Source organism: Amphimedon queenslandica, unplaced genomic scaffold (genome assembly GCF_000090795.2).
Source record: "Amphimedon queenslandica unplaced genomic scaffold, v1.1 AMPQUscaffold_13521, whole genome shotgun sequence".
Lineage (NCBI taxonomy): Eukaryota > Metazoa > Porifera > Demospongiae > Haplosclerida > Niphatidae > Amphimedon > Amphimedon queenslandica.
In genome coordinates this window covers 1,093,446-1,107,935 of record NW_003546243.1, presented here as the reverse complement: position 1 = coordinate 1,107,935, position 14,490 = coordinate 1,093,446, and the positions used below count along the sequence as shown (strand labels likewise).

The window sequence follows — 14,490 nt, the reverse complement described above, 5'->3', positions numbered from 1 at the left end:
GGTAGATATTATAATAACTACAAATAGTTATTACAGCAGGATGTGACGACATAATAATTTTAATATAATACTTTATTATTATATCAAACAAAAAGCACAAAAAATGAAAAATATACTCTGTGATAGATAGTAATAGTCTATGTTACAACTGATTGACATTGCAAAAAATGAACTAAAGACAAAATGAACATGAAATGTATTGTTCAGCATGCACTGATCTTTAATAGTCTTTGGGTGAATCTGGTCTGTACGTTTTAGTGTAGCTATCCTCCACACATGGTGTAATGCAGTTAACAATTAAGGCAACCAGAGAGACCAGAGTTCCAATGAAGCACAAAGACATGATAGCAATGAGGTATGTCCAGTAGTCGCTGAGGTCATCACAGCTTGGAATAATAGTGTCCAGTGAGTTCATAACAATGCGAAAATTATCACTGTAGAGCTCTGAGTCTTCAGAGAATATGCAACGAATAGTATTAGTTGAATTAGCATTACTGCCACTACCGGTCACTGTAGAATCAATCAGGGAGTTAAAGTTTGGTAGATGAACTGCAGTGCCATAAAGACCTAAAATATATGAGATACTATTACATATGCAGGTAGTCTATGATCCATGACAGAGAAAACCAATGGTACATGGTTTTTAGCCAAATATTTCTGAACCCAGACTTGACATACCTGAAATTATTCCAGCTACAATGCAGACTATAATTGTGGTGGCATTGAGGATGACATGAAGGCATATCTATATAAGGAAACACATAATATGCTTGTGTAAACAAACAAAATATTCTACAAAATCAACATGAGCTATTTGGATGCTGCTAGGCATGGTTCATAAAAGTATTTTACGTTATTAAATTAGAAATATTGATGCTTTCCTTCCTTGCTTGCTAAAAGGAATAATAATTCATTATTAGCAAGTGCTAAAGTTCACTGATGAAATTATACAGATTCAATTGTGAAAGTGTGTATGCAGTAATTAAATTACTTATCATGTGCTAGTGGTTAAAGTGATTGGTGCTTACCACAGATGCTAGTCTTGTTGGACGAATAAATAATGCAACAAATCCAGCCAGAAGGATCTACAGTAGGGTGTGTGTGTGTATACAAAAATAATAAACAAGTACAATTACAATGAGACTGGAATTTGATTAGCCCAAATACCATTAGTCATGGGCACAACACCTGCGTATTGATCACCAGGAATATGAGAAGCAAGTCTGTTTTGATACTTGACACTACACGCCAGTGATACACAAACAGGTGTCAATACATGCTTTGATCTTTCAATAGTGAATGTTGAACATGTGTTTATGATAGCAGCTGTATACACCATTTATTTGTTACTTAAAATTTAGTTCATTTAATACATAACAATAAGCTAAGTTCAATGCTGCTGTTTCATATCTACAGTTAGGCTACGCTACGGGTTCTATATTGGCCCAATTCCTCATGTCACAATCTAATAAATCAAATCAATACCCTGACTAATGAAATAGCTCAGGCTCATGTGTACCAAACATTTCATGCTACAGACAAAATACTGGTCAAGTATGGCTCCTGTACACACATAAGATAGGAAATAAACCAGTATCTTATAAACATGCATGATACATGTATGATGTGCAACGTACAATGAATCCACACCAAAAGGGAGAGAGTAGGTAGCCAAGTGTTGTCTGAAAGAATATCAGGAATGAGAGGATTATTATTGGCAGCGATACAATGACTTGGAGCAGGCCAAGGACTGATAGAAAAGTCAAGCAATGATGGCTGTTTGAAAGTCGGCAGCACATTATTAGGATTCACTAATAAAAGGGAAGTAAACGGTCATGCATGAATGCATGAAGTAATTTGTACTATACATGAAGTTTACAGGAGGTGGCCTGAGTAAACAATCACTAGCCCACACTAGATCCTACATGTTGTGTCAAATTATTCATGAGTCGTGTCAAATTACTATGACAAAAAAATTAATTTTGCTGCTATTTAAATATCAATTGCCCAACTACTATGTTTATTATCCATGCATGCAAGTTCTGTATTATTGCAGATACAAGATATATGCTATCAAATTGCCATAGTTCTTAACCACAGAAGCAGTACAATTTCTGAGCAAGTACACATTACTATTAATAATTGTCCACTGGGGACTAATGACAGCCTAGGCAACACATTCATCCTTTTGGCATGAGAGAATGAATTGTGTTTGAAGGTGAAGATAAGAGTAGAATTCCTGTTATGACTAAAAGGCTCTAACTAGATGAATGTCAATTTTATGCTGCATAAACTTTTGAATCATAATTCAGGGCTCTTGTTTAGGTAGATCTAAACTAACTCAGGCAATGCTTTACAAAATATATATATTTTTTAACAACTAGATTAAATTGAATATTAAGCGCCCTAGCTCACTTAGAACCACTAGTAAACTTACCCTAGTATATGATACTGATATGAATTAAGTTTTAAAGCTGTCCAGCTCTTGTGGGATGAACTCGACCAGTGACTCTGGAGCCTTGAGTAACTGCTTACTGCTGTAGCTCACGGAAAGTCTACAATAACAATTATACTAGTCGTCAACAACGTTGATAGGCGTGGTTATATTTTTTATACGCGGACAACAGAACAGCAGTGGTGGTGGAACTCCAGTTATCAATAATGATCATTGTCAAATGCAACTAAATACAGTCCTTGTGATAAAGTAACGATAGTATTTTGCAGTTTAATAGACTTCTGACTTCATCAGCATACATTATACATATATGCATGCAGGACAAAGAAAAGGCGTGGTTCTACTTACCCACGTGACAACACGTGGTTGACCGGCCCACATAATGGGTGGTTCTGCGGGCGCGCCGCATTTTGATGATGCGACTCCATTCACTTGTACAAAGGAATCTCTGTCTTTAAGAGATCAGTCTCCTTAAGTGTTAACTGAAAAGAGGCCAAAGAACGACTGTACACTACCACAGCCACTATGAGAGTACCTGCCACCATTCTATTTTCTTTTATTCTACTCGGGACGGATTTGCTGAGCTCCACTCGAGGGGAGATGTTCACTGCTCTTATACACATGGAGGGACTACAAGATATAGAGAGGAACCTCCTATCGCAACTGCACAACTATATAGCTAAAGAAAAAGAAAAGTAAACTACTTTCACATTTTCTAATTGGTTCACACACACACACACACATTCACAGCTATAGACTATAAATTTAAGTTAATTATTATAGATTAGCTTACCCTCTTATTCCTCTCTTACATCCAGACTTAAAGTATTAGAGAGTTTTGCCAAACGTGTGGAGGGAGCACTAGATACAATGGGTGGAGATATAGCTCAGCATTTGCATGATCCAGTGAATGCATTTCAACTCACCAATCGTTTCACTAATGGCTGGATGAAGATGCATGAGATTGTGTACTCAGACAATGGGCAAGGTATATATAAATATTTGAAGGATGAATCTCTAGCAATTAATATGTTTAAAGTATTATGAAATTGGAAATTAAATGATGATAATGATTGTAAATTCAAGTGTTTTGTGTGGTTGGTAGTAAACAGGGTTCTTTACTCTATTGTAGTATTGGATGTCTACTCTTGCTAAAAATGCTTTGCAAATAAATGAATTTATGCTAATAGAGGCTGCATGTATATCAGTTTGAACAAAGCATATCCTATTCAATATTGTTTAATTGTTCCTATTTTGTGCCTACTAGTTCCTTCTACGTACAAAGCAAGTGTGGGTGGCTTTGACTTTATCTCTGCTAATTTTATTGTTGGCATTGAGGGGCTTTGTTGCCCATAAACAACTTCATATTTATCCACTATTGCTCTGTTAAAATTGTCTTCTTTGTTTGAATTTTTTTTCAGATTTCATGGCTAATATTTCAGTCAATCGCCATTCGTTTCCAACCGAAGAGGATTATTCTGGAGCCATGACAGCTTTGAGAAGACTCCAGGATACCTATCGTCTCAAACCGACTAACATTGCCCAAGGAAAACTATCAGACAAAGGACTACCAATGTCCAGTAAGCAGCATAGTCAAAACAATCTCTCAAGTCATCATGATTTAATTATAACAATTGCTATTATTCTCTAATGTAGGCTTTGATTGCTATACAATTGGCAAGAAGGCATACAATGAGAAGAACTGGAGGCATACAAGGGACTGGATGTTAGCTGCTCTTGAGAGGTTTGACGAGGAAGGAGGTGATCCAACTGGTACCGTTGACATTCCCAGTATATACGATCACCTGTCTTTTGCTGAATATAGTGTAAGTGCATGAATAAAAATAGCATGTACATTTATGACTTCTCTCCCCTCTCCTTATAGCTTGGTAACATTAAGAAAGCTTCACAGTATACTCGTGAACTATTGCAGCATGATCCTTCACATGAGAGAGCAATCAGTAACAGAGAGTACTTTAATAGAGTATCAAGGGAAGAACCTGATAAATTCGTAGACCACGAGGGTGTACTTGACGATGAGAGCGAACATGCCGTATATGAGAAACTCTGTCGTGAACCAGCTCCAATTGTAAGTGTGTAATTATCTTACAAGTTATGCTTTTTGTTCTTTATAGCCATCTCACTTACACAAGAAGCTTATCTGTTACTATTTTAATAACAAACGCAACCCAAGGCTTATTCTTAGCCCAATAAAGACTGAGGTTGCCTTTGTTAAGCCGAAGATATACATATTCTATGACATTGTCACTGATAGAGAAATTGAGAGACTTAAAGAACTAGCTAATCCAAAGGTAATATTTTAAGATAAAAGAGAGATGAATATAACTTTTTTACATGTAATACCCAATTTCCTGTTTTTATATAGATGCATAGGGCAACAGCTCGAAATGCAGCCACTGGTCAATTTGAGCCTGCAGACTACCGCATTAGTAAAAGGTTGTGTTTGATAGAGACAGGCTCACAATAGCTACCCATTACTTGTACTGTATGATAAGCTGGTGGTCTGAAAATCGTAGTATTTTTTGGCATCGACCACAACGAATATTTTTTTGTAGCCAAAATAGAATAGGGATACTGTACTGAGTAGTAATAGAAATGTTCTTCTGTGATGCGGTACTTTAATGATATACCATTATAGCTTAATAGGGCAACAGCCACTAATGTTGTAACAGGCATTGATGAGCCAGTTGAGTATCGGATCAGTAAAAGGTATTAAGTGACAGAGCATCTCATTGCTAATGTACTTGTCAGTTTAAAACCTTAGCTTTGCTTGCCAGAGCTTGCCTTAAGCTATAGTGCTGCTTCGTGCTTAAGTTTTGGGCGAATTTTTTGATTTAATTATCAATTTATAATTCCAAGTGTTAGTGCTTGTTAGAGAGTTCTTGTGTATATTTCTCTGCAGTTAAACAGAGCTACAGTGCATGGAGAGAATGGAGAATTACTCCACGCTACTTACAGGATTAGCAAGAGGTGTGTATGTGTGTATGCATACGATAATTATTTTACTCAAACAAAAAGGATACTGCTTTGCATTACGTGTTGCATATTGCAGTAAACCATACAATAACTATAATATTCTGTGTATTATAATGCTGTTTATAAACTCACCACCAGCAGACGAGTACATTAGTAATGGGTAGCTCTTAAGAGAGCTGGACACACACACACACACAATAATAAGCTTTTGAATTTATTGCATGTATTTCTTTCCCTGTCATCAGTGGTTGGCTCTCAGGTAGTGATGATCCATTGGGCTATGTCGATCGTATTGACCAGCGCATTGAAGACGTTACTGGACTTACAATGTCCACTGCAGAGCAACTTCAAGTAAATAATGACAATAACAGTGTATGTGGATTTGCTCTTATTTCTTATAGGTGGTTAATTATGGTATTGGTGGACAGTATGAACCACATTATGACTTTGCTAGGGTAAGAAATTAGTACACAAATTATTAGGGTAATATGTCAAATTGTGATGTGGCATTGTTTGTTTTGGTACATTTTTTGATACATAAGCATGTTCTTTATGAGTTTAAGCATATTAAATTTTAATGAATTTTTAAAGTTGGGGAATTGACCCTGCTCTGAGACTCAATGATCAGTTTCTTGTTGGGGATACTTTACTGGTTGCTCCCGTTGTGATGCAGGGGGCATTAAATAGAACTGTTTATTTTCCAGCTGGTTTTTGGAAGTGTCTTGCAAGTGTGTGTTCTGGTAGTCCTTTGTTTCAGAGTGGGTGGAGCAAACCTATCTCTGTTATAATAAGGGACTTTGGCCAAATTTCATCAAAAATGAAAAGAAAAGAATTTTTTTATTTTTATAATTTTTTCTGATGCATAAACATGTACTTATGCTGCATAGCAAGTTTGAGTTGATTCGGATATAATTTAGATTTTTTATGAATTTTTTAAAGTTGCTTCAAAATCGAGCCAAAGTCCCTGTACTATAGTACAGGGACTTTGGCCAAATTTTGGCAAAAATGAAAAGGAGAGAATTTTTTATTTTTATAATTTTTTCTGATCCATATACATGTACTTATGTTGCATAGCAAGTTTGAGCTGATTCCAATAAAATTTAAATTTTTAATGAATTTTTTTAAGTTGCTTCAAAATTGAGCCAAAGTCCCTGTACTATAGTACAGGGACTTTGGCCAAATTATGAAAAAAATGAAAAGGAGAGAATTTTGCATTTTTATAATTTTTCCTGATGCACATACATGTCCTTATATTGTGTAGCAAGTTTGAGCTGATTCCGATCAAGTTTGGATTTTTACGAATTTTTAAAGTTGCTCCAAAATCGGGCCAAAGTCCCTGTACTATAGTACAGGGATTTTGGCCAAATTCCATCAAAAATGAAAAGAAAAGAATTTTTTATTTTTATATTTTTTTTCTGATGTGTATATATGTACTTATGTTGCATAGCAAGTTTGAGCTGATTCTAATTAAATTTGGATTTTTTATGAATTTTTAAAGTTGCTTAAAAATTCAGCCAAAGTCCCTATAATTGTCATTCATTTCTTTTTAGACTGGAGAAGATACATTCACCAGTTTAGGTAGTGGCAACAGGATATCAACACTCCTTATTTATGTGAGTAGAATATTTTGCAACATCATTTTATTTTTGTTCCAATAGATGAGTGATGTAGAAAAAGGCGGAGCAACTGTTTTTCCTGGAGTAGGAGCCAGACTTGTCCCAATAAAGGTTTGTAAAATAAGAGCAATGAAATAATGTTAGTCTGATTGTTATTCCTTATTCTTGTGCTAATAAAATTGTTTTACTTATTAACACATCTGTTTATCCTTTGATGTGGTAACAAAAATTTTTGTTGCACAAATTGTCAATTTTGTGTTTTACTTACAATAGCGTGCTGCAGCTTATTGGTGGAACCTTAAGAGATCGGGTGATGGTGATTACTCCACTCGTCATGCAGGCTGCCCTGTACTTGTCGGCTCTAAATGGGGTCAGCTATTTATGGCAAAAATAAAATTAATTTTAAGGTGCTGCCCTTTTTTTTTAGTTTGCAATAAGTGGATTCACGAAAGAGGTCAAGAGTTCAGGAGACCTTGTGGCCTCTCTCGAGATGTTTGATGTGATATGTTTTATAATAACAATAATAATGATGATGATGACAATTAATAGCAACAATAATAATTATCATTTTATTCTTTCTTTCAATAACATTGTGATAACAAAAAATACTGCACCGTCTTTGTGTGGATCCACTTTATATTAGTAATCAAATTAGTTAGGTATTGGCTGTGAAAACTGTCTCCAATGTTTGTTTCATTATAATCAAAATCATTGTAAATTAAAAAGGAGAGTTCTATAATAAATTAAAGATAATCATGAAAAAAGTTAAAACGATAAATAATAGACACAACCACCATTACTGTAAATAGTGTACAAAAAACACAAGAACATGTGCATATACATGTATAATCAGAAAAAAATGTTATACTAAAATGTTATTCAACAATAGCAACATGTTCAATGTAATTCTTTGGAACGAGACCTTCTTTCATGCCAGAATGAGCAGAAACCCAGCCATCATCTTCATCACGTGACAAAACTAAAATCTTAAAAATTGACATAATAATTATTTAAAGACCCTTGATAATTATTATTGTAAGAAAGTAAATTAACATACATTGCATGGAGTAACATACCTGTCCTTCTGATAGAGGCATTTCTCCTTCAGAAGAAGGTGTATAGTCATACATTGCCTTGTATATGTGATCACCTGGACTCACCACCTGCAATAAAATCATTAACCATTATTAGCAATGTCTGCTGAAACTTACTTGTACATATTGAGCTGGAAAATAACCTTTTTTACTACCAATTGTTCCCTGAGAGAATAAAAATAATAAAACTAATCTATGTTGTTAAGTGCTACCTTCCACCAGTCAACACTAGCAGTGTTCAATAGTTCAATCACATTACCAGCACTAGAAAAATAAAATAATAATATTATTTATAATAAACTCCTAGTTCACCTGAGTGGCATGTCATTTGGATTGAATTTTTCATAGTCGTAGAGTGCGACACAGTGCGTGGGTGGATCCCATTCACCACTGGGCTCAAAGAGAGACTCACGATGATAAGCACTTGGTAACTGGGACTATTAATAAAATAATAATAATAATAATAATAATAATAATAACAACAAAATAATGCTTACTCTTCTTTTAGGATCTAGTGACTGCTCTCTTGGAGGAGCTATAAAATAAATAAATAAATAAATAAATAAATAAATAATTGAAGAAACACAAAACATGTACAAGCAATTAATTATACAATATACATGCACTTACGAGCTGGTTGGTTTCCAAAATATTTTTCTTCAATAGTGCAGTAAATGCCAGTGGACTCTGACTCAGTTGGTGATGCACTCCTTTCATTTTCCTTCACTATAGAAAAAAACAATACAATTAGTACATATACTAATCAATAATAATATGTGAGTGTCATTAGTATACTACACGAACAGCTAACCTGGAGCAAAAGCAGCTCCTCCTCCTCCCTTCATCTTTTTGTACACTTTCTTCAGATTCATTCTTGGGAGCTTGGGAGACTTTGGAGTAGGTGCCTCCTAGACATTATTGAAAAAAAGAATTAGTGATGGAGCTGCCAATATTATTAAATAAGTAATAATAATAATAATAGTAATAGTAATAAAATTAGAACTTACTCCAGAGCAATAAGGAACAGACAACTGACACTTTGTATGAACACTGATACGACATATCTTACAAACAGTTCCGGGGCGTACAGAAACTACATGAAAACAGACAAATAAAGTACATGTACATATACTATAATAATTCATTATTACTATTACTACAAGAAGCATCATTTGGAATGAAATATTTACCTTGTATAAAGCCATTGCAGTATCTGCACTGAACTGGGAATTTTTTATTGAAGTCTGTCCATTCGTGTTCCTTTCCTTGTACAAATATTTCTGATGAGCGACGAGGGTTACCACTAATGATAATGAAAGAAGGAGAATATAGAAAATGTAATTAAAATGTAGAACTCTTTTGGTAAAATTTGGTCAATGACCATGGTATGAAATTTTTTGGCCCCATTTTTGAGTTACTTTTAAAATTTATAAAAAATCCAAATAAGCTCAAACTCGCTACACAATATAAGTACATGTACAGTATATGCATCAGAAAAAAAAGCAAAAACCCATTTGTTCCATTGTTACAAAATTCATGACAAGCAAAAACCCATTTGTTCCATTGTTACAAAATCCGTGACAAGCAAAAACCCATCTGTTCCATTGTCACAAAATCCGTGACAAGCAAAAACCCATCTGTTCCATTGTCACAAAATCCGTGACAAGCAAAAACCCATCTGTTCCATTGTTACAAAATCCGTGACAAGCAAAAACCCATTTGTTCCATTGTCAAAAAATCCGTGACAAGCAAAAACCCATCTGTTCCATTGTTACAAAATCTGCGACAAGCAAAAAACCATTCTTTTATTGTCACAAAATTAATGAAGAACTCACTCCTTTTGATTTTTGGCATAATTTAGTCAAAATCCCTGTACTACAGTATAGGGACTTTGGCCCTTTTGAAGCAACTTTAAAAATTTGTAAAAAATTCAATTTTGTTTGGAATCAGCTTAAACTTGTTACACTACATAAGAACATGTATATGTATCAGGAAAAATTGTAAAAATGGAGAATTCTCTATTTTTAATTTTTGGCAAAATTTGGCCGAAGACCCTGTACTATAGTACAGGGTCACAGGCCTGATTTTTGAGTAACTTTAAAAATTCGTAAAAAATCTAAATTTGATTGGAACCCGCTCAAACTTGATACATGACTTTAAAACATGCATACACATTTTAAAAAATTATAAAAATAAAGATCTCTCTTTTTTAAATTTTTGATGAAATACCATGTGCATTACTATAGCAAGGACTAGCAGACACCTTCTTAAACTTAATAATTCAATCGCACAGCCTTCAAACATAACAATATCAATTTAAACTTTACAGTAACACATGTCTGCCTGTTTTGCTTTGCTCTTACATTTTATTTCCCGAGGATTCATACTCAGCTGGTACATTAGCTTGCGCTCTATGCATCCCAGTAATACCCAGCCCTCCTTCCTCAAGATCTTTAAAAACCGCCAGCTGCAAAAAAAGGATTACATCCATTATTATTATTGTCGTTGTACTCACTTTTCCAGCAACTTCTTTCATTTCACACTCCTTCTCTCTAATGACATTTCTCATGTAAGTCATCTCAACCTCAACATCGTGAGCGTCACCTAACGCCGGGTTGGTTTTATAACTGTAGAAAGAGAGAGGGGGACGGAGAATAAAAGGGCAGTACATAATTTTACTAATAAAGTTTAAAGCTTCTACAAACCTTTGATGTAAGTTTAGTTCACTCTCATACTCAGTTTGAAGTTTTTCTCTCTGAGCAGTAAGCAAAGCTTCCTACGTATTACAAGAGAAATACAAGTAAGAGCACAACTTAATTTCCTACCAAACCTGTTTCTTAAGCTCGTCAAGCAGGTGGAGCAATGGAGCTTGAGTCAAATCAATCAACTGGAGATTATCAGACAACACAGGCTGTCAAGAGTAAAAAATAAAGTACATGTACATGATAGTTCTATTCAATGGCTGACCAGTTTACTGCTATTATTCTCAGGTAGTTGAAACATAGGCTTGGGTGGGGGATAGTGCACTGTAGATGAGTGATCAGTAGCAAATTTTGCCACATCATAAGAACTGGATATATTAGATACAGCGTCAGATAACTGTCTCAACTGAGCCTGATTGAAATCAAGCTGTAGAAAAAATGATGATAATAAATATTTACTGCATGAGTTGTATTACCTTTTTCTGTGATGCTTCGACTAGTTTAGCAATGTTATCAGCATAGCCGTCAAGAAGATCTTTATGCATTGACTGAATTTCCTAGATTACATGTATGATAGTAAATAATGATATACATGTACATTAATAATGCAGTAACTGCTACTTCTATCGATCTACATGTATCTCTCTCTCTCTCTCCCTTACATCTAGCATAGAGTAGACATGTGTTCCATAGAATACGTCATGTAGTGAACTAAAAGACGACTTCTCTATCACGTAATTATTATGATGATTATAGCTTAGTAGGATCTGATTGTCCTATAAAAAAGGAACAACAAAAATAAGATCATATGACCTATGGTAATATAAGGAAAATATATGCAGGCATCATAAGGGAATGAATGACCAAGAGGCATGCATGCACATAAAAGGGAGTCCTTTAAATAAGCTGCTTTACATTTAAGGATATAAGGGCTGGACACACCTTGTAATAGGAATGTAAACAACACTTACATGTAGCGAGGATAAAATAATGAGTAATTATGATGATGTTTCACAATATTAGGATAGAGTGCAGTGCATGATGATGCTGTACCTTTACTGTATCTTTCTCCATGCTTTCTCCATACTTGGCCCACTGATCACAATACTCCTTGTGTAGCTATGTAAAATAATGCAAAAAGACTGTCAAAGACTACACAGGTAGGCAGAGGGAGAGCGAGTGAGGAGGCTTAAAGGAATCAAACAAAGAGAGAAAGAGGAAGAAAGAGAAAGAGGATTATACTAAACCTTTTGAAGATCAGCCTCTGTCTTTTCAACCCTTGATGTCATTGCCGATCGATACTGAAATACCTAAGTATATTTGAATGGTTCGTAAGTACACAAAAACATCACAGGTGGACTAAAGTACATTATGGCAGTTGTTTATTACAGCTACAATAATTGTGTACTTTATAGCCTAATCAAACATGTCCCATGGACTATAGTAAATAGAGACACATGGACTAGTGCATGTACCTTCTTTATAAGGAGCTTCTTCTTAGCAGTGTGAGACTGTAGTTCCTGACTCACACTGTCCAATAGACTGCTTGATAAATCCATGTATGCCTAACGTGACACACATCATAATGAGCATATAATTGTATGAGACTTGAATGATTGCTACTATGAGATAACTTCCTCCTAAGCATGCATAACTATACTTCTTATTAAATGATGTAATATAAATGTAATTTAACCCTAATCATACTATTATCATCATCAAAGCAGTCAAGCCTAATCTACTGATAAAAGTACTTGTGAGTGATAGTGTCACAAAGAGAAGCAACAAAAGAAGAGATTTGATGGATAATATTAATAATTCCATACTTTAGCATCATCCTCAGTTAAAGTGATAAGAGTGTTCCAAACATTGAAATGAGTTCCTTCAAGATGAACCCTGAATAATAAAAGTTTACTGTTATTTAAAATTGTTATCAAAATAGTTGTTGTTTCTAAATAAACAACACTCATTGTGCTATGATGTTTATTAGCGTATTCTACCAGTTTTTCTTGATGTCTTGAGCCTTCCTCCTAAAGGCCACACAGATACTAGACAGTTGCTGACTGTGAGCTTTTTGAGCAGCTGATAACTTTTGAATGAACTCAGTTGCTAAAACAAAAAAGCAAAGCACAGGAACAAGAATAAACACACCAAATTAGTATCAACAGTACAGTACTTAATGAACTTAAAACAATGACACATTTACATATATACACATACAAATAAACTCAGTATTCTGATTAGCTATACTACCACACATGTAAGAGTAACAACTACATGTATATACTGTACTTTACTTTGCTATGGGAATCACTGAATCACACAAAACAATATACACCTACAATTTGTTTACTGTCATGAAATAATGTTTGCAAATAGAAGAATGCACTGTACTGGCAGGTCTAATTGAAAAACACTAATATAGAGAATGATAATTAATGCTAGCAATAACAATCATGAATGTATGTCAAAGTTGGAATTCATTTTTAATTTGCAAAGCAATTCATACAATCCATTTTTGTAGTTACATAACTTTATTCATGGACAGTATTCAGTAGAGGCTGTTAAGAGCCTTATATGAGACACATTGCATTAATCAAACAATTCATGGCCTAACAAAAGGACTATGGATATTCTTAGCAAGTGTTACATCTATTATGAACTCCAGCTGGCACAAAGCTAAAGAGGCTCACACCCTCTCTCTCCCCCTTACACATATATATACCCCATAGTAAGAATGGGACCACTGGAGGAGACAGCTGTAGTCTAATCTAGGTAGTAACTACAATCATTCTTATTATTATCAAGACATTTTTAGTACAAGACTTTTTACTACAATTGGTATAAGGAGTTGTATTAATGAACTGTGATTGAGAGATACAGCATAGTAGTGGTACTAACGGTACACATTATACATGTATATTACAAGTTTTGAAAAGCTAGCATCTCAAATTGAAATATAAGGATAACAAGAGATGGACCATACATGTATGGGAGAGAGAGACAAAACAACAAACGAACAAGATACACATTAATAAACAACTCATAGACAAATGAGAAGGAAAGGGCCAGAACCATAACCAGTCAGCCAAGCATTACTAACATAAACATTGTGACATTATATGAATATATATTATAACTTAAAAAGTACGGAATGCCTCAAATTTTAGCAACAGGTGTATGTCAAACAAAAACAGTGCAGGACTTGTGTGTAAACCAATATGAAGGGATGATAGACATTAGCTGAGGGCAAATTGTGCTGTAATTGGGATTGTAGACAAAACACTCCAGACCTCTATCTAATTTCTCTCTGCAGTAGTAGCAGTCATTATAACTCACTCATTTCAGAGATACGCACAGAAAGACTGGCGTATGCTTTGATGGTCTCGTTAGAGCTAGCTTGAGGCATATCACGGAAGCATTTGCCGCCGCCACCTCCTTGTGAAGCCTGTGGTGCTAGAGAGAGAGGGGACCCGTTCCTAATGGAAGCATTGCTCGGCGGTAGAACCAGTGGAGGAGAGGGAGAAGCAGCCATAATATCTTTGAGAGGACAGGAGAGGATACAGTTTACAGAATTTATACAACCAGAACAGCCTAAAAATCACAAAATGAAAATGGGCGTGGTA

At 34.9% G+C, this 14,490-nt stretch overlaps 3 protein-coding genes across 5 annotated transcripts; 1 reads left to right on the top strand and 2 right to left on the bottom strand.

The window, feature by feature from the left end:
* Positions 1–57: 57 nt before the first annotated feature.
* On the bottom strand, positions 58–2,562 carry LOC100634672 (uncharacterized). Its single transcript, XM_003382476.3, has 5 exons — positions 2,438–2,562; positions 1,638–1,811; positions 1,029–1,085; positions 679–745; positions 58–567 (listed from the first exon to the last, which is right to left on the bottom strand). Exons 2-5 carry the CDS (start codon positions 1,797–1,799, stop codon positions 221–223), a joined length of 633 nt encoding a protein of 210 aa, XP_003382524.1. The 5' UTR covers positions 1,800–1,811; positions 2,438–2,562; the 3' UTR covers positions 58–220.
* A 344-nt stretch (positions 2,563–2,906) lies between these two features.
* Positions 2,907–7,705, top strand: LOC100634548 (prolyl 4-hydroxylase subunit alpha-2-like). 3 transcript variants are annotated; one of them, XM_019993925.1, is made up of 13 exons: positions 2,907–3,150; positions 3,274–3,443; positions 3,877–4,035; positions 4,112–4,281; positions 4,341–4,544; positions 4,591–4,767; positions 5,379–5,446; positions 5,698–5,803; positions 5,854–5,907; positions 7,003–7,065; positions 7,111–7,179; positions 7,342–7,438; positions 7,496–7,705. In XM_019993925.1, exons 1-13 carry the CDS (start codon positions 2,981–2,983, stop codon positions 7,564–7,566), a joined length of 1,578 nt encoding a protein of 525 aa, XP_019849484.1. In that variant the 5' UTR covers positions 2,907–2,980; the 3' UTR covers positions 7,567–7,705. The 3 variants fall into 3 exon arrangements, with proteins under 3 accessions (XP_019849484.1, XP_019849479.1, XP_011409601.1); XM_019993920.1 differs by lacking the exon at positions 5,379–5,446 and adding an exon at positions 5,115–5,185; XM_011411299.2 differs by lacking the exon at positions 5,379–5,446 and adding an exon at positions 4,842–4,912.
* A 94-nt stretch (positions 7,706–7,799) lies between these two features.
* Positions 7,800–14,476, bottom strand: LOC105316914 (uncharacterized). Its single transcript, XM_019993887.1, has 23 exons — positions 14,204–14,476; positions 12,865–12,973; positions 12,691–12,760; positions 12,340–12,429; positions 12,112–12,174; positions 11,918–11,983; positions 11,527–11,640; positions 11,341–11,421; positions 11,130–11,291; positions 10,993–11,073; positions 10,868–10,938; positions 10,678–10,789; positions 10,526–10,629; positions 9,353–9,465; positions 9,170–9,255; positions 8,974–9,070; positions 8,793–8,888; positions 8,660–8,697; positions 8,475–8,599; positions 8,375–8,426; positions 8,280–8,327; positions 8,145–8,231; positions 7,800–8,054 (listed from the first exon to the last, which is right to left on the bottom strand). The coding sequence occupies exons 1-23, from the start codon at positions 14,397–14,399 to the stop codon at positions 7,944–7,946; spliced, it is 2,172 nt and encodes a 723-aa protein (XP_019849446.1). The 5' UTR covers positions 14,400–14,476; the 3' UTR covers positions 7,800–7,943.
* Between the last annotated feature and the right edge of the window lie 14 nt (positions 14,477–14,490).